The sequence below is a fragment of the Clytia hemisphaerica genome, unplaced genomic scaffold (genome assembly GCF_902728285.1).
Source record: "Clytia hemisphaerica strain Z4C2 unplaced genomic scaffold, Clytia hemisphaerica genome assembly, whole genome shotgun sequence".
NCBI lineage: Eukaryota > Metazoa > Cnidaria > Hydrozoa > Leptothecata > Clytiidae > Clytia > Clytia hemisphaerica.
The window spans coordinates 519746-545680 of NW_027103240.1; the positions used below are offsets into that span (position 1 = coordinate 519746).

At 35.0% G+C, this 25935-nt stretch overlaps 1 protein-coding gene across 1 annotated transcript; it reads left to right on the forward strand.

Moving 5' to 3' along the window:
* Positions 1 to 4925: 4925 nt before the first annotated feature.
* On the forward strand, positions 4926 to 23868 carry LOC136802178 (leucine-rich repeat-containing protein 9-like). The gene is made up of 9 exons (XM_067058926.1): positions 4926 to 4990; positions 18219 to 18298; positions 18610 to 18819; positions 19256 to 19396; positions 20218 to 20281; positions 20505 to 20575; positions 20918 to 21100; positions 22127 to 22282; positions 23773 to 23868. The coding sequence occupies exons 2-9, from the start codon at positions 18224 to 18226 to the stop codon at positions 23866 to 23868; spliced, it is 996 nt and encodes a 331-aa protein (XP_066915027.1). The 5' UTR covers positions 4926 to 4990; positions 18219 to 18223.
* The last annotated feature ends 2067 nt before the right edge of the window (positions 23869 to 25935 follow it).

Genomic DNA, 25935 nt, shown 5'->3' on the forward strand with positions numbered 1-25935 from the left:
GGTTGGATTGTTAAACAGTGGACTAGGTTGGATTGTTTAACAGTGGACTAGGTTGGATTGTTAAACAGTGGACTAGGTTGGATTGTTAAACAGTGGACTAGGTTGGATTGTTTAACAGTGAACTAGGTCAGATTGTTTAACAGTGGACCGGACATGACTATAGGTTGGATTGTTTAACAGTGAAATACTTTCCGGTCTGTATTTTATAACATTATTAGGTTAAACGACATTAGGTTATATTCTTTAACAGTGCTCTCCACTGCTAAAGAATCCAACCAGTGACCACGCTAACTGCACCTGATCCATTTTTTCTTTACATGGTAAAATGAACGGATTTTGTACGGGTTACAGAGGGGGGGGGGATAAATTACCGAGTAAAATTATTTTCAATACCGCCGATATTTCTTTTTATTAAGCCATTTTGCCGAAATTTCAAAATTTAAGATTGGCATCTCTCGTCACCTATCGTAGGCCCATCGTATACACAGACGATCCGAACGTATAATAACGTATAATACACTCACTAAAAAGAATGATTTAAAGGCGTTTCTATAGGAAGTATATCTAGCTGATGATTGTCGTCCATACGGGCGGCTTCCCGAAAACCATCCATCACGGCTGTAAACTCCGCACATTATATATCTTTTCCCGCGTCTATTACCACTCTAACGTGCGACGGACGACAGCGTCGTTTCGGAGAGGGGAATATTTTATCTCATTTTCACCCTGTGTAAGGGTTGATTTAATGTCCAAAGTTAGTAAGTACCTGGGGTTTAGTAGAGCAGACTAAAAGTTACTCAGATCTGGCTAATTTTCTCTACAGTGTACAGGGTCCAAGTTTTGAAACCATGATCTCCTTCTGCACATCCCACCCAACGTCCATCACTAAGCGCCACTTTCTTGCTCGTTGATTGGTGTACTTCTACATGGGTCCCAAGTACTGACCTTTATATAACCCTGGACAAAGCTTCTCAATCCCAGCCAAGCAAAATCTTTGATCGGAGTTTTTTGAAAATTGGTACCCTAATGTCGGCACTACTCGATAGCGGTGTAAATGCATCGAGAGCGCTAGGTATACTTTTCCTCAAATTCTTTTGATGATGTAGCGGCGTTAATTTTTAGCATTGCAATGGCTTCTCCTTGGGTACCAATTCTAAAAAAACTCCGATCAAAGATTTTGCTTGGCTGGGATTGAGAAGCTTTGTCCAGGGTTATATAAAGGTCAGTGGTCCCAAGTCCCAAACTACAGGGAGAGAGTTATATCGGATCACCCAAAGTTACCTTCATTTTTTTATTTTTCATTTTTTTATTTTTTTATCCACGGATCGCTGATAGTCACCTTTCCGGGGGTTTTGTTGTTTGGAATTGATTAACTAACAGTTAGGTAGGGTCAGGGTTGCTAGTAACGGCTTGTCACTGTGCCGGGTGCATACTCGGCGCCTTGGGCCCCGCAGGGGAGGCCCGGAATTCCCGAGTTATTTTTTCCGAGTTAAAAAAAAACCGAGTTATCCCGAGTTATGACGTCATTTTTGGAATATAGTGACGTCATTTTTCATTTTTTAACTCGGGAATTTTTGCTTCCTTTAACTTTCCGAGTTATTTTCCATTTTTTAACTCGGGAATTTTTGCTTCCTTTAACATTCCGAGTTATTTTCCATTTTTTAACTCGGGAATTTTTACTTCCTTTAACTTTCCGAGTTATTTTTCATTTTTTAACTCGGGAATTTTTTCTTCCTTTAACTTTCCGAGTTATTTTTCATTTTTTAACTCGGGAATTTTTTCTTCCTTTAGCTTTCCGAGTTATTTTTGAATTTTCAACTCGGGAATTTTTGCTTCCTTTAGCTTTCCGAGTTATTTTTCTTCATAAAAAAACACCAGCTTTAATCTATTGATCCCATACCAACCTAAATCAAAGACATAACCATCCATTACCAACTAGAAAAACCTTAACCTGCTTAATAAAATGAAAAATCAACAAACAAGTGAATAATTGAAAAGCAAGAACTGAAGTTAAAACCTGCTAGATAAACAAAGTGTAAGCCTTTCAAAAATATTACAGCATAAATACTGTGTAAATCTCAAAAAATACATCAGGTAAGTGATGAGATAAAGCTATTTCAAAATGTATATTTCCTCCCTATTTCATTAAAGAATACTGTAAGTGACATGACAAGATTCTCAGAAAAAATTCACTGAGTCCTTCCCCCTTCGCTGTAAAAATTTTGAATGAATCACCAACAACGATTATTGAATCAATTATTTCACAGACTATTCGTAGATTTTTATGAGAGATGTTAAAAAATAAATAAATAAAACTGTCCAGAGTGCACACACTCACCAAATCAACTTACAGAAAAACATTCGAAAGTTTCCCGCGCGCGTGTGACCTTTGCAAAACATTCGAATTATGAATCGAATCTTTTTGTGTCATAAGGCTCTAATTAGACTTGCGGTTAAAAAACGTTCCGGGGGTCAAATACGCTACTTTTTCAAAGTGGAAAGTCTTTAAATGTTGACCTGAGGGTATATTGTTATTCGAATGTTTGCACCCGTCTTTTTATAAAAACAATTCGAACGTCAAACCCCATTCTGCGCAATGTGAAGTGAAAGATACTGGACACTTGTTCGAAACTGAAAAACGTGCGATGCAAAAATAAGAAGAGAAAATGTGTTGTGTTCATTTTATAATCTTGACATAAAGTTTGTCGCCATTGCGCCATAAAGTTTGCCATGTCGATTGAAAAGAAATTTAAAGAGAGATGAAAAATAACTCGGAAAGCTAAAGGAAGCAAAAATTCCCGAGTTAAAAAATGAAAAATAACTCGGAAAGCTAAAGGAAGCAAAAATTCCCGAGTTAAAAAATGAAAAATAACTCGGAAAGTTAAAGGAAGCAAAAATTCCCGAGTTAAAAAATGGAAAATAACTCGGAATGTTAAAGGAAGCAAAAATTCCCGAGTTAAAAAATGGAAAATAACTCGGAAAGTTAAAGGAAGCAAAAATTCCCGAGTTAAAAAATTTGAAATAACTCGGAAAGTTAAAGGAAGCGAAAATTCCCGAGTTAAAAAATGAAAAATGACGTCACTAAATTCCAAAAATGACGCCATAACTCGGGATAACTCGGTTTTTTTTTAACTCGGTTTTTTTAACTCGGAAAAAATAACTCGGGAATTCCGGGCCTCCCCGCAGGGTTGCTAGTAACGGCTCGAATTTCAGTCAGGTTTAAAAAAGGGGTACTTTTACCCATATTATAATAACACTAGCCGGTACCCGGCGTCGCACGCCGGTTTAGCTGTTGCTGAACGCATTTTAAAGTCCTTTGGATGTTGGGAAGCTGGCTTAAAATACGATGAAGTCAAAATTAAAGGGAAAAATTATCTTCAAAGTTTGACTCTGTCCCTCCCAGGTCACGTATCTTTTAACCATATTTTGAAAAATATTTTTAAATTGTTGCAAAAATGATCAGAAAGGGCGTTATTCAAACTATACCATACCGGCGACCTGCGACGTCCGAAAAGGCTTTGCAATTAGATTTTTTTCTCGCTTCGCTCGCTTTATATTTGCCGTACTTGTTGATGATTAGGAAAACTTTGATGTCAAGATAAGAGGAGTGAAATTATAGACATGACACGAGATTCGTCGAAAAAAGGCAGCCCGTGGGTACTTAGGCAAGAGAAGGATACGGGCATGAGCCGTTCTTAAGGATGCCTTTTTTAAAATGGCAGTCCCTGTAAGGGTTGGAAAAATCAGAAAATCAAACTTCAGTCCCACTAAGAGTCGGTAAAAATAGGGAAAAAAATCTTTTTACCCCCAGAAAGATAGAAATTTAATCAAATTAGTCCCAATAAGGGAAGTAAACTTCACAAAATTTCGCTTGTTTCTTCTTCTCTCTAGTCTCGCTAAGGGTCCAAGGGCCAAAAGTCAGCTAGGCACCTTTGTCATAACTTTTCGAATTCAACAATGAATGACTTAGATTTACAGCAATATAATTATCGACATAGATGTTTATAAGTCCCTTTTTACGAAGAAAGATCTCTTGTTTTTACCGCCTTTCGAATGTATTGTTAATGTTGCTGTTTAGTTGTTCCAACAAACTTGTCTTGTGATTCTTATGTTTTAAATGTTATAAATTTGTTCTTTTCTAAAACAGATTTTGTTTGAAAGGTTTTCTTTTGTTTTGTTTTGAAACGAATTCGAATGTCTCAAATCAAATAAGGTCGTTAATTACATTCGAAAACATAAAACAAAAGAATAGAGAGAAAAAAAGAAAAAAACATAAGAGGCGGGCTCGGGCACGTCTGGGCAGATATTATAATCTATCAATCAAAACAAACTTATCGAACAACTCAAAGTCTTTATAAAACGGCGCGAATCTGATTTAACACATTTGTGGAGCAAGAAGCAAAAGTCATCTTTTAAAAGAACAAAACATTGCGTTCGAAAACGAAAGTGACACACAAACACACATACAGACTACGGCTATTAATATATAGATTACCCCCGTCTTTTGCTAGTTTGGTATAATATGTTATGAATTGCGTGGATTTGCTGTGCGGCGATGGCTCAGTGGATAGAGCGCTGGCTTCCGAAACTGAAGGTCTTTCTTTGGTGGTGGTTCGAATCCCACTCGGTGCGAAAATTAGGTTGGTCGAAATTGATGGACAAATGATTGACAGGTATGAAAACTCAGTCAGAAATGAGAAACTAAGTCTCAGAAACTCAAAAACTCAGACAGTCAGAAAAGAGAGAGACAGGATCAGAGATAAGAAAATAAAAAAAAAACATGAGGGTACTTTGGGTGATCCGATGTAACTCTTTCCTCTTGAGTGTAAACAACACAAAATGGCGGGAGAAGAAGTGCGAAATCAGTGCAGACCGGCTTGGTGCCTTGGTTGGAGCAGCATTTTATGCTTGCTGGCCCTTTGGCTCTGCAGAAGCAAAATTTCTATATTTCAAACTCTTTAGTCGCTACTACACTTCTTTTGGGTGTTAGGTATGTTAATATTTCCTTCTGAAGCTTACCCGTTTATTAACATCATGTACACACTCCATTCAATTTTCATAACATAAAGCTCATTCCCAGACGGTGTGTCAATCAAACAACTTCGAACAAAAATGCGCAATCAAACGTAATTGAACACGATCGAATAATTGCGATTCGATTGTCGAACGTGATCGAATCTCGATCGAACGGCCGATTCCTGAGTAACATTCGATTGTGTTCGATGGGGTTTGAGTAAGGTTAGATTGCCATTGGTTCGATTGATAGTTGACTATGTTCGATTGGTTTGATTGATTGTCAATTACATTTGATTAATCTTCGATTTCGTTCGATTACGATTATGTTCCATGAGTTTGATTGCGATTAAATTACTTTAATGGGATAAAATTTTCCGGGGATTAAACTTTGCCAGTCAGGAACAGTCGCCTTATTAGGAGACGCCTCCTGATTAGGAGACGTCTCCTGATTAGGAGACATGTAGGTCGCTTGGGGTCGCTTGATTAGGAGACCCGTCTCCTAATTAGGAGACATAAAACTTTGATCTCAATTTTAAGGGCTTTAGGCTTTTCCGCGCATTTTGAAACTAGTTTTAATGGAAAGAGCAGCCTCGAATTGGTAAAGTTTTAAAAAAATTATCAAAATTTCTCGGTGCAATCGATCACAATCCTAATATAAAGCACTACAAGGAAGCCCCTCTTGATTTTTTTCATGTCCGCCATTTTTCTTTTTGAGACGCTTTTGTTCCGAAGACAGATTCTTACTTCTGATTGGTTCTTATGGATTATTAGAATTGTGATTGATTCCACCGGTGGATTTTTCTGAAAATCACCATATGGAATCAATTTTTTGTGCTCTTTCCATTGGGAGCAATCAAATCATGCGCAGTTTGCTCGTTCACGAGATAATTACACCCGTCTCCTGATTAGGAGACGTGAACCTCCTGATTAGGAGACGGGTCTCCTAATCAGGAGGCGTCTCCTAATAAGGCGACTGTTCCTGACTGTTTGCGGTTGGGCCTATCTGCGAAATTCAAAAATTTTGCGAGAACTCAATTTCGCGGGTGCCACTATTGGGTGGCAATATTTTCACGGTTTTATCTTTATACTGTCAAATCATGCTTATGATCAATTATGTACAAAAATTGCCTGTTTTCTCCTTGAATCTTGAATCTGTTTCTTGAGTATACTGCAATTGCGGTACATGAAAAATTTAAAAGTGACGTTTATACTGCAATTGCAGTAAGAAATTACTACCGCAATTGAGGGATTTCCCTGACTGTTCTATTCATGGTCTACTTTCTCAACTAACTGTGGCCACCCTTCTTTATTTTTAGAGTTAGGAACTAGTCGTATTGTAAGGGTTGCGAAGCAATCCAGACTCCACCTCAATACACCTTTCCCGTAATTCAAATTTCTCAGAAATGGCCTGGGAAAATGTGCGCTCCACCGTTGTGTATAAAATTGTTTGGGAGGTAAAAAACGCGTTTCTGCCTGCGAGAGGGGTTAGGGAAAGTGGGATTTGAGCCTCTAACTTTTGACAGCGACCTTCTTTTGGCAAAATATTTTCAGGGTGGTATAATATCATGAATAGATTGAACATACTAAAATTTGAGGGGGTTTTGTTCGACAGAACTTAAGAAAAGCTAAAAAAACCAACTTTCCCTAAGGGAACGCAGGCAAAAACAGGTTTGTTTACCTCCAGAGACCAAACGGTGGAGAGCATCAAAATAATGCGCGCGCATTAGTTTTACGAATTACGGGAAAGGTGTATTCGCAAGTTGCTAGCAAAATAAGAGAGACACTCTAAAATTTCCTAAGCTAAAAAAGAGCTAAATTTTGCATTTCATGAGTTTACAACATATGGTCTGTTGTTCACTCCATCTTACACTTAAGAGTTACCATTTTAGAACAGCATTTTTTGCAGTCCTTCAGTTAGGAACATTTGGCCAGTTCTTGTACGTGGCCGCAATCAAAAAAATCATAACGTCACTCATTAAAAAATGGCATTCGTGTCTTTTCGCACTTTTTTTAGCCTAGGCGATGTAGCAAACATATTTAGTATAAGCACACTGTGCATTTAATTGGCTGACATTTTCTTTTGCGTCGGAAAAACTTTTTCAAACTTTCAACGATGATTGACCAATAGATGGCCTTAACAATAGATCCAAAAGGGCGCCATAATCTTGGAAGATAATTTGTTTTGGTCTGCGGCTTTGGGAAGTAGCAATGTTTTTGGTTGTTTTCGATGGAAAATGGTAAGAAACTTAAGTTTACAAGTGTCATACTAGCTACCAGACCGAGAAAATTTTCTTGGCTTCAACCAAAACTGTTCAAGGTCATTTTAACAATTAGTCACACTAGGAAATCAAGCTTTCAGAAAAAACAACATCAGGCAACAATCACAAATATCTTTGTTTCGCGTCGCCCGACCGACTCCTGAAAATTGTCAAAAAAAAAGTGAAGACAAAAAACAAAATTTTGTTCATCCTTGACGTTTCGATACTTCTTGTATCATGATCACAAGCAAATGTTAGCTTACAAGCAAAAAACGTGTTAATAAATCAAAATTTCAAAATCACATCTAGCAATTATAGGTCATAAAATTTTCCTAATTGAACGCATACATATACTTATTCAAAAAAGCTCTAGAGGATAAGAAGATACCATTTTATTTAAATCAGGTTTCAAATCCCTAATGATTAAAGATTCTTTTATATAAAGCTCTTCATCAGTTTTTCCTTTTCCGTAAACTTTCATGTTCTCTAGGGACACGTCGTGCCCAGTTCTAAAAAGATGTCTCGTTACAGCAGTTGGTCTTTCAATATTTCGATGCTCCTTGTACCGTGACGCAATATGTCGTTTTGTTTTCCAAATATAGTAAGACTCACAATCTGTACAGTGCACTCCGTACACAACAAATGAACGTAACCTTAGAGGTATTTTATCTTTGAAAGTAAACAGATTTGAGAGTCGAAACGTAGTGCGGAAAACGATCTTTAGGTCAACTTGTGGGTAGGTCTCAGCTAATAACGAAATTAGCTGCTTATGAAGAACATCAGATAATTTACCATGAAAAGGTAAATACAGTTTCACTTCTTTCTTTGCAACAGTGGCAACACTTTCATTTTCATCACTAGACTTCATGTTTTGTACAAAATTCTTGCACATTGCTATCAGTAGTTTTTGAGGATACTTATTCTTAACCAATGTTCGTTTGATAACTTCCCAGTCACTGAGAAATAGACGTTCGTTGGAACAAATCTTCCATGCCCTACTTAGCAAATTCTTGATTAAATTGATTTTGTATTTCCTTGGAGTAAAACTATACCAATTTGTATAAACTCCAGTATGAGTAGGTTTGTAGTAGGTACTTGTTAAGAATTTCTCATCTTCTTTGAAGGAAGGGGAAACTATCCTCTGATGTCGATTCTTCTTCTTTGGTGAACACAATGTTTTTATGGCGAGTGTTCAAATAATCAAAAAATGGTGTAACGTGTGATTGATTTTTGAACAATAGAAAACTATCATCAACATAACGTCGATAAAAGGATGGTTTTTCAATATCACCAGCAAGACTTATCGGGAAATACAGTTGAGACTTTTACGTGAAGAGATTAACCACCACAAGAAAGAGTTGCGTAATCTTCTTCCAAAACGAGATGAAATTATTGGATTCATTGAACAGAATGTTATTTGGTATGATTTTAATGTCATTCGAACAAAATTGAGATCGATTTGCAACATTGAAATATCTGCGGTCCGAAAACGACATGAGAAAAAGTTTCGTGATCTTTCCAAGAATAGGATCGTTCAAGATACTTTTGACCCAGGCAAACTGATTTATAACTTCACCGACCGAGTTCTTACTCAGGCTCAGACATCCGCTTTAATGAAAGGATTGAGATTTGGCATTCCTCCATTGAAAGCAGACACCTATGGCGTTTTTACAGCGTTTGAATTACAGTGGGGCTTTCGCATGTCTTTACGTGTGCGCGAAGCTCGCGCGTTGCGAGTACATATTGTATAGGTGTTAGAAATCCAATTTATTCAGACTCGTTCAATGCGAGTGGCTTTTGATTTCCCTCCCAACACTCAACTCGTACCTTTTATAAAAGGCCTATTTAGTTTAGTATAATAGGTACGTGCTATTCAACCGCTGATTAATAGGAAAGCAAAGCTATTTATTTATAATTAATAGGGAAGCGAGTGAGTATTTACTGACGTTTCATATTTAAAGGCCTCCTATTTTAAGTAAAGAAGATACAGCTGAAACATTTGTGAAAAGTCTTTAAATGTATTTATTGAATAATAAGAGCGTCCAAAAGACGAGATAATATAAACAATATCCAGGGTTCCAATTTATAGCTAATTTTTTAGCGATCCAAAAAGATTTCCTAGCTAAAAATGCAAAATTAAAAAACTATAAGAAAACACCTATTTTGCTACTTCTTTCATTTGTTTATCTATTGCTTTATAAACTCGCTACTTCGCTATTTTATTCATTCGTTTATCTATTGCTTTATCAACTTGCCACTTCGCTACTTTATTCACTCGTTTATCTATTGCTTTATCTACTCGGCTACTTTATTCACTCGTTTATCTATTGCTTTATCGACTTGCGAGTTCGCTACTTTCTTCATTCGTTTATCTATTGCTTTATCGACTTGCGAGTTCGCTAATTTATTCACTCATTTATTTATTGCTTTATCAATTCGCTATTTCTCCACTTTATTCACTCGTTTATCTATTGCTTTATCGACTTGCGACTTCGCTACTTTATTCACTCGTTTATCTATTGCTTTATCAACTTGTCACTTCGCTACTTTATTCACTCGTTTATCTAATGCTTTATCTACTCGGCTACTTCGCTACTTCATTCGTTCGTTTATCTATTGCTTTATCTACTTGTCACTTCGCTACTTTATTCACTCGTTTATCTAATGCTTTATCTACTCGGCTACTTTATTCACTCGTTTATCTATTGCTTTATCTACTTGCCACTTTGCTACTTTCTTCATTCGTTTATCTATTGTTTTATCGACTTGCGAGTTCGCTACTTTCTTCATTCGTTTATCTATTGTTTTATAAACTCGCTACTTCGCTAATTTATTCACTCGTTTAAAAATCCATTGCTTAATCAACTTGCCACTTCGCTACTTTCTTCGTTCGTTTATCCATTACTTTATCTACTTGTCACTTCGCTATTTTATTCACTCGTTTATCTGTTGCTTTATAAACTCGCTACCTCGCCAATTTATTCACTCGTTTATCTATTGCTTTATCTACTCGCTACTGCGCTACTTTATTCACTCGTTTATCTATTGCTTTATCAACTTGCCACTTCGCTACTTTATTCACTCGTTTATCTATTGCTTCTGATTGCTTTATAAACTCACTACTTCGCTAATTTATTCACTCGTTTAAAAATCCATTGCTTTGTCAACTTGCCACTACGCTACTTTCTTCGTTATTTTATCTATTGCTTTATCTACTTGTCACTTCGCTATTTTATTCACTCGTTTATCTATGTCATCTATTGCTTTATAAACTCGCTACCTCGCTAATTTCTTCATTCGTTTATCTATTGCTTTATAAACTCGCAACTTTAGAAAAAAATTAAATCTAAAAAAACCTATGCTATGGGCTGAAATGAAATATCATCTCAGAAATAACATAACCGATGACATAAGATCAACTAGTTGATGGTATTAAAAGCTTTTGGGATATGGTTGGCCAAGCGAAATGCCGATACATTACCCCATGGACGTCAACCATATAAACAAAGTATTGCCAATAATGGTTAAACGAGGGGGTAAAGCTTCAGGACACTAAAAAATGATAGCTACTTTCATTGACGTTTCATCAGTGTTTTTTGTTAACGTTGTCAGTGTGAAAAAATAAGGGTTAAAACTTTTTTTTCCAAAACGAATCTTCCAGAATAAATTTCTGGACAGGGGAGACAAGTTAAAATATCCAGTTTTTGTATATTAGAACGTCACATTCAGATTAGGAAGTCTTTTAATTCAATACTTTTATTAAATTTCTAGTTGTTTCATTTAATTTCATTTAATTTTCTATATTCAATTCTTTTAATAGCAACAACATTTGTTTCCGTTGTTTCCTTACTACATTTCGAAATTTTAGACTGAAAGAAAAGTAAAAATGAATTAAAAAGGAGAAAAGAAGAAAGTTTACTTTCTTTCATTTGATTTCAAGCCTTTTAGTTCCATCCTAAGCACAATACATTTTTATAAAACGATATAAGCAACTGTTAAGCGTCCAACAATAGGAGCACTCGCACATAAGAAGACTTGCGACACTCAACACGCAGACTATTGTTTTCTGTTTGCACTACATAATAGCTCGCAAATTATAATAGGCTTTTGACCTGTTTTAAATAGCTTGAGTGTCCCTATTAATTCGAGGCTATGAGTCGCCAATAAATAGGTTCTCAATAGTGAAAGAAGCCGCTTGCGAGTCTCTGACACGCAAGGTTCGCGTACGTGTAAAGACATGCGAAAGCCCCACTGTATGTTACAAGGGCCTTAAATCTTTAAACATGAACACTGCTACTTACAGTCCAGACCGTTACAAGAATAAATTCGCTGAGTTGGCTTATGCTTACTGTCAACGATATGATAAACGAACTGAAGTTAATCTAACTGACATTGAAATGAAAAGCTTAATTGAATTGAGTAAAGACAAAAGTATTGTCGTTGCAAAAGCTGATAAAGGGAAGAGCGTTGTTTTGTTACGGAAATCTGACTATGTCACTGAACTAGAGACTTTGTTAGCAGATAAAACCAAATTCAAGCCACTTGATAAAGATCCAACTATCAAACGCAAAGAAAAGCTGATCCATTGTCTTCTGAAACTGCTAAATGAAAAGAAAATTACGAATAAGTTCTACAAAGACGTTCGTCCAAATGGTTCCCAGCCAGCAAGATTATATGGTCTTGCTAAAGTTCATAAAAACAACCATCCATTACGACCAATCTGCTCGTCGGTTAACTCTTTCAATTATAAACTATCTTCCGAAATTGCTAAGATTCTTTCACCATATGCTACGAATCAATACACAATACAAATACGCTTTTGTCAATGAACTCCAAGGAATGAATTCTACATCTTGTCATATCGCAAGCTTTGATGTCTCAAGTTTGTTTACGTCTATTCCTCTTGATGCAACCATAACCATAGCTTTGGATTACCTTTATGAAAACGCCACTACTGTCAGTGGTTTATCAAGAAACGAATTCAAGTCCCTTTTGGATATGGCAACTAAAGAAACCAACTTCATTTTCAATGGTAAATGTTACGATCAAATTGAAGGGGTTGCTATGGGTTCACCATTAGCACCTGTATTAGCTAATATATTCATGAGAAATTTCGAGGAAAAGGCTTTCGAGATTTGTCCCGGTGATATTGAAAAACCATCCTTTTATTGACGTTATGTTGATGATAGTTTTCTATTGTTCAAAAATCAATCACACGTTACACCATTTTTTGATTATTTGAACACTCGCCATAAAAACATTGTGTTCACCAAAGAAGAAGAATCGACATCAGAGGATAGTTTCCCCTTCCTTCAAAGAAGATGAGAAATTCTTAACAAGTACCTACTACAAACCTACTCATACTGGAGTTTATACAAATTGGTATAGTTTTACTCCAAGGAAATACAAAATCAATTTAATCAAGAATTTGCTAAGTAGGGCATGGAAGATTTGTTCAAACGAACGTCTATTTCTCAGTGACTGGGAAGTTATCAAACGAACATTGGTTAAGAATAAGTATCCTGAAAAACTACTGATAGCAATGTGCAAGAATTTTGTACAAAAAATGAAGTCTAGTGATGAAAATGAAAGTGTCGCCACTGTTGCAAAGAAAGAAGTGAAACTGTATTTACCTTTTCATGGTAAATTATCTGATGTTCTTCATAAGCAGCTAATTTCGTTATTAGCTGAGACCTACCCACAAGTTGACCTAAAGATCGTTTTCCGCACTACGTTTCGACTCTCAAATCTGTTTACTTTCAAAGATAAAATACCTCTAAGGTTACGTTCATTTGTTGTGTACGGAGTGCACTGTACAGATTGTGAGTCTTACTATATTGGGAAAACAAAACGACATATTGCGACACGGTACAAGGAGCATCGAAATATTGAAAGACCAACTGCTGTAACGAGACATCTTTTTAGAACTGGGCACGACGTGTCCCTAGAGAACATGAAAGTTTACGAAAAAGGAAAAACTGATGAAGAGCTTTATATAAAAGAATCTTTAATCATTAGGGATTTGAAACCTGATTTAAATAAAACGGTATCTTCTTATCCTCTAGAGCTTTTTTGAATAAGTATATGTATGCGTTCAATTAGGAAAATTTTATGACCTATAATTGCTAGATGTGATTTTGAAATTTTGATTTATTAACACGTTTTTTGCTTGTAAGCTAACATTTGCTTGTGATCATGATACAAGAAGTATCGAAACGTCAAGGATGAACAAAATTTTGTTTTTTGTCTTCACTTTTTTTTTGAGAATAATCTGGCCCAGAAGAAAATTTTTTCCTGAAAATTGATTAAAATTGAGTCGGAGAGTCCGTAAATTCGTCGAACTTTTTGTTTTGATGACGTTTCCTTTGCTCAAAAATTTTATCATTGCCGATTTTTGTGAGAGATTTCTAGCGCATTTGCAGCATTTTAACTTTCTTTATCATTACACGTGCCATTATGTGTCAAAGGTCACAGTGTTTAAACTTCATAATCTGAAACCACACAAAACATACACTTTCTCAGGTACTTGCGTCTCTCAAGTACCAGTTAACCTCACTTTTTATACCAAAATATAATTTTCATGTTTAGTTGTTTTTGATAATAGGCTACTGTTTGTCTGATATCCAAAATTAGACTGAAATATCATTGTTAACCTCGCAAATAGGATATTTTTGTAAAATAACCTCTAATTTTACACCCTACTTGAAATATTGACCTCATTTTTCCAGCCTTATCTTGTTGCCCAATCATTAAATAGTAAAACCCAATCATTTATTTATGCTTTAACCTCACATTTCATACCAATTTCGGGCCATCTTTAAGGGCCATTAGGTTAACCTCAGAGCCATTTAACCTCATATTCTTAACCCTACTTTGACCAATAATATCTCTTTAAATTCAACACTTAACCTCTATAATGTATATATCGTTGTGATCCTGAATAAATTTTGCGTTAGCATGTAAAGTAGCAAATAAAAATAAGTTAACCTCATTTATTTATCCTTTGTTAAAGACAAAAAAGTTCTTTTGAAAAAGTTAGGCGATTTTTGGGGGTTTTGACTTGAGATGGTCCATTAGATTAATCTTCAATTCCGTTCGATTACGATTATGTTTGATGAGTTTGATTGCGATTAAAATAAATTGGATCACTCCGTTAGAGCTTTTTAGTGTGGATGGCTGAGCGCTTAAGTAGCGTACAAAAGCGAATAAATTCTTGAATTGAATCAATCAAATGTAATCAAACTTAATTGAATACAGTTGAACGTAATCAAAGCAATCGAACGGCAAATCCTGGGTAATATTTGATTGCCATTCGATTGCGTTCGACAATCGAATGGCAATTATTCGATTGTGTTCAATTGCGTTCAATTGATTCTGCGTTCGATTCGTTCGATTGACACCGTCTGCGTGCATAATTTATGGAAAAAGCTGACTCTGCAGAAAAAAAGAAAACAAATGAAAATGAAAACTGATTCATTTAGAAACAAAATGGCTGTTGGCTGGAAGTCTAAATACATGTGGCTGATATGTTTTGATTTGGTTTTTAGTAGTTTTGACAGGTTTTGAAAGTCTTTAGAGCTTATGAAAGAGTTTTTATGGTTAAGTTGATTATGTGTGTTTGCCTGGGTTTCCAAAGTTCAGAAAGTCTGTCAACAAGGTTTCACACACAGACTGTTTATAACATTCTGTATCAGACTAATCTACCTGCATCAAGCTCTATAATCTTAGAACTTTGTGAGGTGAGATATTTTTTGTTTTTTCTAAAACTATGAGCTCGGATTCCCCAGCTAGGATAGAAGTTAAAAGGTACGTGCACTCAATGTAGCAAATCTGCTTTGCTCATAAATTTGCTTTGCAATAATATGAAGGTCAGAATCACTGATACTTACTTGCTAACTTACTTCAGTTAGGGAAACCATTCAGGATCCTGCCATTCTACAATCCAGCACAAACTAAATGACACTTTTATAAACTTAAGTTTTTTACCATTTGCCATCCAAATTTCAACCAAAAACATTACTACTTCCCAAAGACGGAGATGAAAACAAATGATCTTCCAAGATGATAGCACCCTTTTGGATCTATTGTTAAGACCATCTAAAATGGTGTACAGAGTTGCAGAAAGACAGAAGCGTCCGCTGCTGCTTTGAGGGTGGTAACGCTTACCTTACCTTACTGGGTCGAGCGAGCTCGGCATAAACGGTAATGCTAAAACGCCCAAAATGATCTTCCAGCTGAAGGCGAGTTAGTTGCCGCGCAAGTTTCGTCATGTACTTTACCGCAGTGTGCAATGAACAATTTTTCAGTAAATATCAATAATTATAAGAATATCTTATGTGCTTACGTATAGTAACTTCAGTAAACTTTGAGTGCTTCACTTAAGATGAAGAAGGAGAAAGATGAAAAAAGGATGCGTTGGTTAATTTTCATAAACAGGTTTGTTCTATCATTTTTGAAAGTTTGAGAAAATTCTACTAATGCAGAAATATTTTACAGCCAATTAAAGGCACAGTCTGCTTATACTTACTTACTATTGGGGGGATATCGTTCTTTAGAGATAGGAACAATAGAAACTGATGAAGGTCGGAATCGCTGATTGGCTTTGATTATCGCGATGAGAGGAAAAAATCTTTAGTCTATCAGTGATTTGAACCTTCCTATTATTCCTATCTATAAAGAAGGGTGTCAAAATTAGAAAGACAGATGTTGAAAATAGACCAACTTGCGGTAGTGTTCAAATGGTAAATAAATAGTTACTTACTTAATATGTTTGCTATATCTTCTAGGCAAAAAAGTGTAAAAAACACACAAATGTAATTTTTTTATGTTATTTTTTAAGTGCTTTTACGATTTTTTTGATTGAGAACTTGTAAGTGTACAGGAACTTGCCAAATGGGCGCTTCCAGTAAATACAAGGGGTTGGAGGATATATTGTTCCGGGGTAGTGAAAAATCTACAAAATTTAGGATAATTTTGAGTGTTCAGGGGGTCAACTAATGCTTGTTAGACCGGGGGTTAGACCTGCTGTCCAAGGGGTTAAAAGTCACAATGTCCGAGGGGTAAATTTCCAAAAAATGTTATATCCTCCACCCTCCCCCTATTCAATTTTTTTCTGGAAAAGCCCAATGTACAAAAATTAAAGTAATTCAATGCTCTGTGGCATGATGGAAACTTTTTTTTCTTTTTTTGCTTATCGATCAGAGAGGAAAAAATGTTTTGTCTATCAGTGATTCCGACCTTCCAATTATTCCCATCTCTAATAAGGGTGTCAAAATAAGAGGAGGGGATGTTGACATCATGGTAAATAAATAGTTACTTACTTAATATGTTTGCTATATCTTCTAGGCAAAAAACGGTAAAAAAGACATCATAAAAAAAAGATATCACACAACACAAGCAAGCGCACACAGTGCTCTAGCGCCATAGTTTCTAGAGGGGTCAAGACCCCCCTTAGGTAAGAGGACCCCCCCCCCCTTAAGTGCTAACCCCCCTTAAGAAATTCATTTAAAATCCCAAGACCCAAGACCCCCCTAAATGTAAGGGGGTAGAAACTATGAGCGCGGCAAGTGAAGCAAAGAAAAAATCCTTCATTGGGCATGGAGAAATTGACATCACATTTGATTGGCAACTGTTGAACAACTAAACTGTCTGACAAATGAGCGCTCAGTTGTTACATTTAAATAAATGTCATACTCAATAATTCATTTTAGTTTTAAAAAGTGTTAAAAATTGAAACTTTCAAAGTTGGAGGCCCATAAATTTAAGATTAAAACAGATGTACTGAGGGGGGATTACTTCGAAACGAACGCAGATTTAAAAATCAGATTTTCTGAAAGCCAAAAAGAATACAGCCTCTAAACATAGTTGCTGATTTTTAACATACCAAAGAGATTTACTTTTAAAATTGAGTAGATTTTTTCAATAATGATGTCATATTTTTGATACCTATAAAACCTGTCAAAATTTGAAGTTAGATAGGTAACTGTATCAACAGTTATGCTGATTTTAGGATTTTGCAATTTTATAGGGCTTAGATTGATTTCATGACAATACCTGCATAAAAGACTCACCTGCTCTAGCAGTTGTTGACTGTAAAATTTGGTATTCATATTACCCATAAGATCATTTGAAATTAAAGTTCCAAACATGTCATGTAAGCAAAAAATTGCCAGGGGTAAAGTAGTTAGTGAAAAAATAGACATAGAAAAAGACAAAAAATTGTTTTTTTGATGCCTGTTTTTTCTATTTTTCTGCTTGTTTCCTATTGATGTTAGGTAGTAGCTTCATACTTTAAAACAGTCCTATGGGATTTTAAAGTGAAAAAAAGTTGTTAAGGTTTATGATTAAAAAAATGTCCTTTATGTAACAGAAGAATTTAACATGATTTACAGGCTATGTTTTTTTTGCCAGGTAAGTGGAGATCCTATTAAATTATTTTTTTTAACTCAAACTCTGCTGAAGTGATTAAAAAAAAATTATTTTCAAATAGTTTCAAATACAATTTGGTCAAAAACTTCAAATTAAGACCATTTTAGGTGCTGAAAAATTATCCCAAATCAACTCATAAAGGGTGTTCAAAATTACATTAATCATACATCAAGTTAAACACAAGAAAACTAATATTCATTAGACATGTTTTGCATTTACTTCATTTTGGTAATAGAGCTTTTACTTAATAACAATTTTTATGAATTTTTTTGTTTATGTTTAAACCTATTAATAAGCAATTGCAGGTAGTGGTTACTTGTGGCCGCCTAAAGCAGTGCCTATAAACCAAGAGTAAGGCTTAAAAGACTGTAGCTGTCTATTGTGGAGACTAGAGAATAGAAGTTTCTACAAACATCTATTGAGACTAGGTGATCTGTGAGTATCAGAACTCGATACAGAATTCTTTAAGTAATTCAAAGTTGAATAATTGCATAGAATTTTTGATAATATTTAAAGCAAACATGGAAGAAACAAGTGCTGTTGAAAAATCAGAGAGTAAAGCAAATCTTGGAGAAGATTACTGGCTGCAAGAATTGGTACGTATTTTTTTACTATGAATTAATAAGGTTTGTCTCTCTCGTGCTATTTACTTTACCAGCAGCGTTTAGCAACCCTCAGGTTTTTAGGGGTACCAAACACAATGTCTTGAATGTATTTTTGATGTTATTTTAAAAACCATTTACAGGGTGCACCAGGTTGGTCTCATCTTGAGCATAGGATAAGCAAATCTAAATTCATTGTTATCAAAAGACTACAATGTTTGTATGTGAGCTGCCTCTTCAATCTAGTCATTCTTCTTTAGGGCATATTGCTTTACTGTCATCAATAATTTCCATTATTTTTTCAGTGTTTATCCAATGGACTTGACCCTAAAAGTGATTTGTCACAGGTGGAACTGCTTGAGCTTTTTCTTAGTGTTATACCAATGGTACCATCATTGAATACATATCCTTCTTTAACAATTCTACGCATTGTTGGTTGTACGATTACAAAAATTGAAAATCTTCATATTGTACCTAATCTGAAGGAACTTTGGCTTTGTGAGGGAAAAATACAGGTTTGTTCTGATATTCCATAGTTTACTTTTGTTTTTATGACAGGAAATAAGAAGTTGTTACTTTAATTCCTTAATTTTCATTTTTCCATTTGCAAGTGCTATTCTATAGTTTTAAAGGGTCTAATGATCACCCACTTCTCAAGCCCCTAACATTAGAAAATGCCTTCCTTTTCAAAGTTGAATAATACTTAGTCGTTCGACTCACATACCACTCACATACCTTACTAGAAAGATCTTAATGATAAAGCGAACGTTTTGTCCTTAAAGAAAAAAAAACAAGAGGACAGAAAATATTCCTGATGAAGGATTCATTTCGATCCCTCATCCAAAGAAACCCCCATTTCTCCTATTGTTTGATGAAAATCTTCTTTGTTTTTTGGATTAAGGTGAACTTTCTCTTGATTCGATTTTATTTTTATTTTTTTCTGATCTTTAGAAACTGGAAGGGCTTGAGAAGAACAGCAAACTGGAGAAGTTATATATGTACAAAAATGAGCTGAGTAAAATAGAAAATATATCCCATTTACTCACGTTGACAACATTATGGTTGAATAAAAACAAAATTGAAGTGATAGAGGTACTATTGTCATCTTTAGTACTTTTGAGTTAGTAAGTTTTAGCAAAATTTGCCAAAACTCTTCTAGTTCTAGTCAAAATTTAATTATCTGTAAATTTTGTCCAGATTCTTCTTCGAAACACCTTAACATTTCTCTTTTTTTTCAACTAAACTTACAAAATGGTAGGTCATTTGTGAAAGTTAATTCATGCCAAATTTAACTGTCATTCTGCTAAATTCTGCTAAATTCTGCTCAATTGTACTAAGTTTAACTATTTTGGTTATTTGGCAAATGTTCTTCTGTCCAAAAGGTGGAAAGGCCTCATCCTAGCAAGGTCAGAGTTAAGATAGTAATTTAAAGGTATATCAACAATTTAATTTTTTGATACACAGAAAGCAATTTAAGGACTACCAAAAGTTCAAAATTTCATTCTTGTACCATTTTGTAGGAAGCTTTTGACTGATTAGAAGCTAAGTCTCCGTTGCATTGGTTTCTGCGATAAAGATCAAACCATTGGGCCATTTCATTAAATGTCCATACAGGAGGGTAGACGAACCTTTTCAAGTCAAAAAAAAAATTCTTGGAAATGTGTGGATTTCCCCTGGAAAATGGCATAATTTGAAAAAAAAACCTCAAAAACTTTCCTTTCATACCTTAAAGTATCTAAAGTTCTTCTACCCCCTGGGAATTTTGAAATAATTCTTTACCCCCCCCCCCTCTGTATGGATATGAAATATAATGTTGCCAAATGATGTTGTCCCACAGGTTTTGGTAAATGTTTTTCTGTGTTTTGTTGTAAGAATATTTTATTGAAATACAGAATTATTCTTTTACTCTTTAGAATATGGAACAATTACGACAACTCAAATTTTTGAATTTGAGTGATAATCAGATACATAGTATTGGTTAGTTGTCATCAGTTTTTTTGATTCATTAAAATTATAAAGTTCATGGCTCTTTGACGATTTTCAACATTGTCTAATGTATTTGTTAGTCTCAAGATTACAATTATACGCTCTGAATTTCCAAAAAATACACCTGGTCTAAATATTGAAATACCTCTTAAAAATAAAATTAGCTCCTCACATCTCTCTCAGTATTGATATTATCTTTATTGTCTCTATTCAGGTACATCACTAATTTGTTGTAATCTGTTAGAAGAAGTGAATCTATCTGGCAATAGAATAAATTCTCTCAAGGTATCATTTAGTATTGTTCTTCAATCATTTAGAAATTGAAATGCAACCCAAACCTTCCTTTTTTTGATTATTGCTCAAAAAAGTAATGGAATTTAAACATGACATGAGATACATTCATGGAATAGTTATTATTTTAAGTATTATTTTGTAAAAGTCCCGCTCGAGTTCAAAGAAGGAAACTTCAGACTTAAGTTTTCCTTGGTTATTATTGAATGCTACTTCATTATTACACACACTATAGTTTTTCGACTTCTTAGTAAAACTTGACTCAGAGTCATTTTCTTATTTAAAAATCCCTCAGTAACATTTCTTTTCCTCTTCAAAAATTTTGTTCTCTTTTAGGATATTACCAACATCTCATGCTTGAGGAATCTCATAGCTTTGGATTTAAAAGATCCTATGTGTCATCCAAACCCTGTGACACTACTATGCAATTATTCCACCTATGTTTTGTATCATATGCCATCATTAAAAAGATTGGATTCAGTTGATGTTTCAATGAAAATGCTGAAAGAGGCTGCTGAGGTATTTTGATACCTTAAGTGGATTAATTAGTGTGGACTTTTTTTCGCGAAACAAGAATCTAAAAAGTCTGTAGATTAAATCTTGCAAATCAGCCTCTTTTTTTAAATTCCTTTTTTTTCCCTAGGGTTTTGGCCAAAATCTTGATTTAATTTTTTTTGCAAGACTAAATTCCACAAAAAGGGCCAAACTCGCGAAAATTAATCCACGCAAAATTTAATCCACTTAAGGTATCTCCTTGTGGGAACTCATAGAAAACAAGGAAAAAGTAACTATGGTCTTTTTCTACTTTGATGTGATGAATTCTTGTGAAGCTAGTCTTCAATCCTGGAGAATTTTTGTGGTCTTAATTTCACAGATGAGTGAAAAGCAATTTTTCATGGCGATAATTTCCACGAGGGAGTTTTCTATTCATTGAAATGAGGAAGTGTGTATTTTCTCGAGAATTACATTATTTGCGGATGAAGCCTTTTTAAATTTCTCTCTTGAGTTATTTTTGCAGAAATACGCATAATATAATCCCCGCAATGCGCAAAAAACTTATCTCATCAAAGCATCTAAAACACAAAAATTTCAATTCTAATGGTTATTAATGCATTAGATCACCCATTATTTCTTTGATAGTCAATTTCATTGGAGAACATGGATGATTAGAATACAGTCCTCAATAAAAAACCTGAAATAAAATCTGCAATACACCCCAAAGCTTAATTTAGCAAATTCTGCAAACATTATATAGATAGCACTTAGCAGATTGTATGGTTATGCAGGGCCCACGCTACTGAAAGGGAGGGGCCATGGCCCCCCTCACTTTTTTTAAATAGAATTTTATTGGTTAAATATCACGGTTCATACTTTCGATAGCTTCGTTTCTAGGCAAATTCAGTCTGAAATTGCGCTATTTAAACACTTTTTCTCCTTAGTCACTATATTTTTGGCCCCTCCATTTTCCGGATCATGGTATGGGCCCTGTTATTTAGCTCTTATTCGTACATTTTATTTATCAAACTAAATCCTTTTCTCTTGCAGTCAACAGTCAATAAAAAGCGTATCTTCTACAAGATGAGAATTCGAACCATTCAACGGGAATGTATTGAGATGCGTGAACAGCTTAAAGAACACCTTGAGAATCTACGTGAAGAATCTGTCACTAGTATTCATAAACTGTCAAATGCTACTAAAGAGGTCTGTTTACATCATTACTACCCCAATGATACTTAGACTACACAATATATCGGTGATCAATATTCAACAATTTTGCTTGCGGACCGTAATGTACGAAGTAAACAACAGGTGCTCTATTATAAAAAGGAATTTTCTTTCTGTAAACAATCCCCCTATATTGTTGGAATATTGCAAATCGAGCTGAAAATATATTGCGAACACCTTTTCAATATATTACCAGCATTCAACAATATATTCTCAATATATTGCCCGACAATATATTGTGTAGTGTATATAGCCCTATAGAATGAGTAACTTATCAAAGTTATACTTGTAATAAAAAGGAAAAGTTATACTGCAAATATAACTGTCTCTCAAATTAGGTTACCCCTTTTCTTGTCATGGGTCATCAGAGCTAGTCAGTCTCACCTTATTGTTATAGAGAAGGTAAAAAATTTCTCTTTAAAAAGACAACCCACTTTTTACCCTCTTTAATTCACAATCAAAATAGACAGGGAGAAAGTTGGCCATCTAAACTAGATCTTTATTACTTAACACCTATTAACCCAAAACGCCTCCAAGGATTTGGGTCGAGGTTATCAGGAGGCAAATACCTTATCGGGGAAAAAAATGTCGGGGGAAAGTGACGAAAATTTTGAGGGGGTGGCTAAATTTTTCCCCGACGAACTTTTTCCCCGATATTCTAACACCCGACCAAAACTTTTACCCAATTTTTCAACCCCCAACCAAAATTAAAATCTAAATTTTTTACACCTTTAATAACCGAAATTAGTGCTTTAAACGTCGAATTACAAGATCTTTTTTCGCGCTAGTGAAGGAAACCATTTCATTTGGACAATTTAGTTGGGTGAAAGTGACTTAATTGTAAATTTCGTCGGGGAAAAGTGACGAATTTGAAATATTAGTCGGGGGAAAGTGATGCCTCTAGGTGACGAAATTTTTCCCCGACGAAAAAAAACCCCGACTAAATAAAACTCCGACATTTTTTTCCCCGATAAGGTATTACATTTGATGTTAATCTTCCCTCCCTTCTTTAAAGTGTTAAATTCAAAACTTTCTTATGGTGTCGGGGTTGATACTTTTATATATTGTAATCTATCAGTTACTACTTTAATCGGATTAAATTTCGCAACGAAAAAAATCGCGAAATTTTCTGGATTTAATTTCGTAAGTCAGAGTTTTGAAAAATTTCACGTGGATTTAATTTCGCGAATAAGCCTGAAAACAGCTGAAAAATAGCCGTTTTTTAACACAAATGGAGACTTCGGGCTGGTTTCTCCGCCGAAAATGCGATTTAAAAAATTTTGTGGTGGATTTAATTTGACGAGTCATAAATCTCACGCGTTTTCGCGAGTTTTAATTTCGTAAAAATGGCATAAATTTTAATCTCGCGAAAGTTAATCCGATTATGTCAATAGACTTTAATGATGTTTTAGGGTTGTAGCAACAGCTGCTATGAATCAAATCATATAGTTCTCTTTCTTTTTCAGCTTGAACGTGAGCTTGATGAGTTGTCAACTAAGCCGGAGAGTAAGCTTTTTTCATTCTTGTTGATATTATTATTAGAATATTTCGTCTATCTTTAACTAAATTTATTTATCATAATATGTACGTTGAAATGGTCATTCTTCATATAAATTTTATTTTAAACAATGCACCTTTTCGACCGTAGCCACCAATTGCTGCGCGGACATTTTCTTGTCCGCTTTATCCCCCTAAAACCGTCCCAGTCCTTTTTTCGCACCTATAGACAATAGAAAAATGTGTCAAAAAAGGATTGGATAGAGTTTAGTGAGATAAAAGTGGCACGCGTCTGACCGCGCGACTACGGTCAAAAAGGTGTATATTTCGACCTCCTTAGTAAATTTATTTACCTTTTCCCTCCCTGGGCGAAAGTAAAGAAATTCTTCTTCTTCAGTGTAGCATGTTAGAAAGGGCCCCCAGCGGTTTGCGTGAATGTGTGAATGGGCTTTTTTGTGTTTTTTAGTTACACCAAACTTGGGGTAATTCTCGCACACGATAAGCATCCTCTATTTCAAAACATATCAGAGGGATCCGTGCATAATAAAAGGCCATAAATTTTGCAAGACTTTGAGGGTTTAAGAGCCATTTTTTTTAAAAATCTTCAGAATAAAGAAAGTGTGATACCTCACCCTCTTAGATTTTAATGAAATTTTGACCAAATGATCCATCACACAAGAAAATAAGACCATGAAAATTTCACCTTGATATCTCAAGTAGTTTTGAAGATACAGAGTCTCAAAGATAGGCTACTAAAGCGGAAATTGACCCCTAAAAATCAATGAACTCTGGTGGGGAGCAGATTTTGAAAGCCAATGAATTTTTATTCAAGTACATTAGAAAGCTGATTTACAGTGGATTTCAAGAACTTTTTGTAGGGAATCAGAAAAAATCAAATTGAGTCTCCAAAATTTTCCCCAAAAATCTCTAGCCACCTCCTGTAGAGGGCTTCAAAACTTTGTGTAATCTGGGTTTGGAAGCACTTTTAGCTGTCTGCTGATGGTCCTTGGAGACTTTTTTGAAGCAAACTTTTGACCTGGAGTGGTTTACTGGTGGGTTTTGGCCACAAAAATAACATTTTCAGGATTTCTATTTTTGCGTAACCGTCAAAAATGGCCGAAAAAATTGCTATTTTGGCTGATCTGGAGCAAAATTCAAGATGGCGTATCTTTTTGAACCCCCTACAAATTTTTTTGAAACTTTCAGTAATGCTTCCTTAGTAGGTCTAGTTTTATAACCTCAAAAAATCTCAGTGGGGCCTTGAAGTCTCTTAAAGATAAGATCGATTGAAAATTTTTAACTTCGTTGTTTTTTTCCCTCCTAAAATGCTAAATCAGGCCCACTTAAGGGCTCTAAAAGGTAAATTTTTTGTCAAAATATTGGTTGATCTTCTCTAGCCACTAATCATTGGCATTAAGGGAACAACTGTAAAAAAATTCAGGTCATTTCCATTAACAGATGACATTTTATGACTGTTCTTTATTTTTAAGTATAGAATATGTAAAAAAATGGGACTGACATCTGGCCTTTCCTACCATTCCCAGGGCCTATATTTTCAGGAAAAGCCTCAACCTTTCACAGTTTGGTAAATATTATTCCTAAATATAAGCAGGTTACTTCAACTAATGGGTTTAACAGTACTTAATTCCTATTCAAAACTTCTTAGACTCATTCAGAAATCCTACTTTGACAATAATTTGCGCTTTTACCGCAAAATTTCAAGTCCAAGTGTCGTGATTAACTTTAGACTGTCCAATATTTCTTGTCCAGAAGATTTTAAACATCATTGTTTGCAGTATCTCATAAAATATCACCCTAGTAATGTTGCTTAGTTATTAAGAATCAACAAGTAAGGCTGTCAGTGTAACAAAATAGAATATTGGACATCAAGTTAATCACACACTTGGCTTAGAAATTTTGCGGTAAAGCGCAATTATTGTCAAAGTAGGATTTCTGAAATGAGTCTAAGAAGTTTTGTGAATAGGAATTAAGTACTGTTAAACCCATTTAGTTGAAGAACCTGCTTATATTTAGGAATAATATTTACCAACTGTGAAAGGTTGAGGCTTCCTTAAAATATAGGCCCTGGAATGGTAGGAAAGGCCAGATGTCAGTCCCATTTTTACATATTC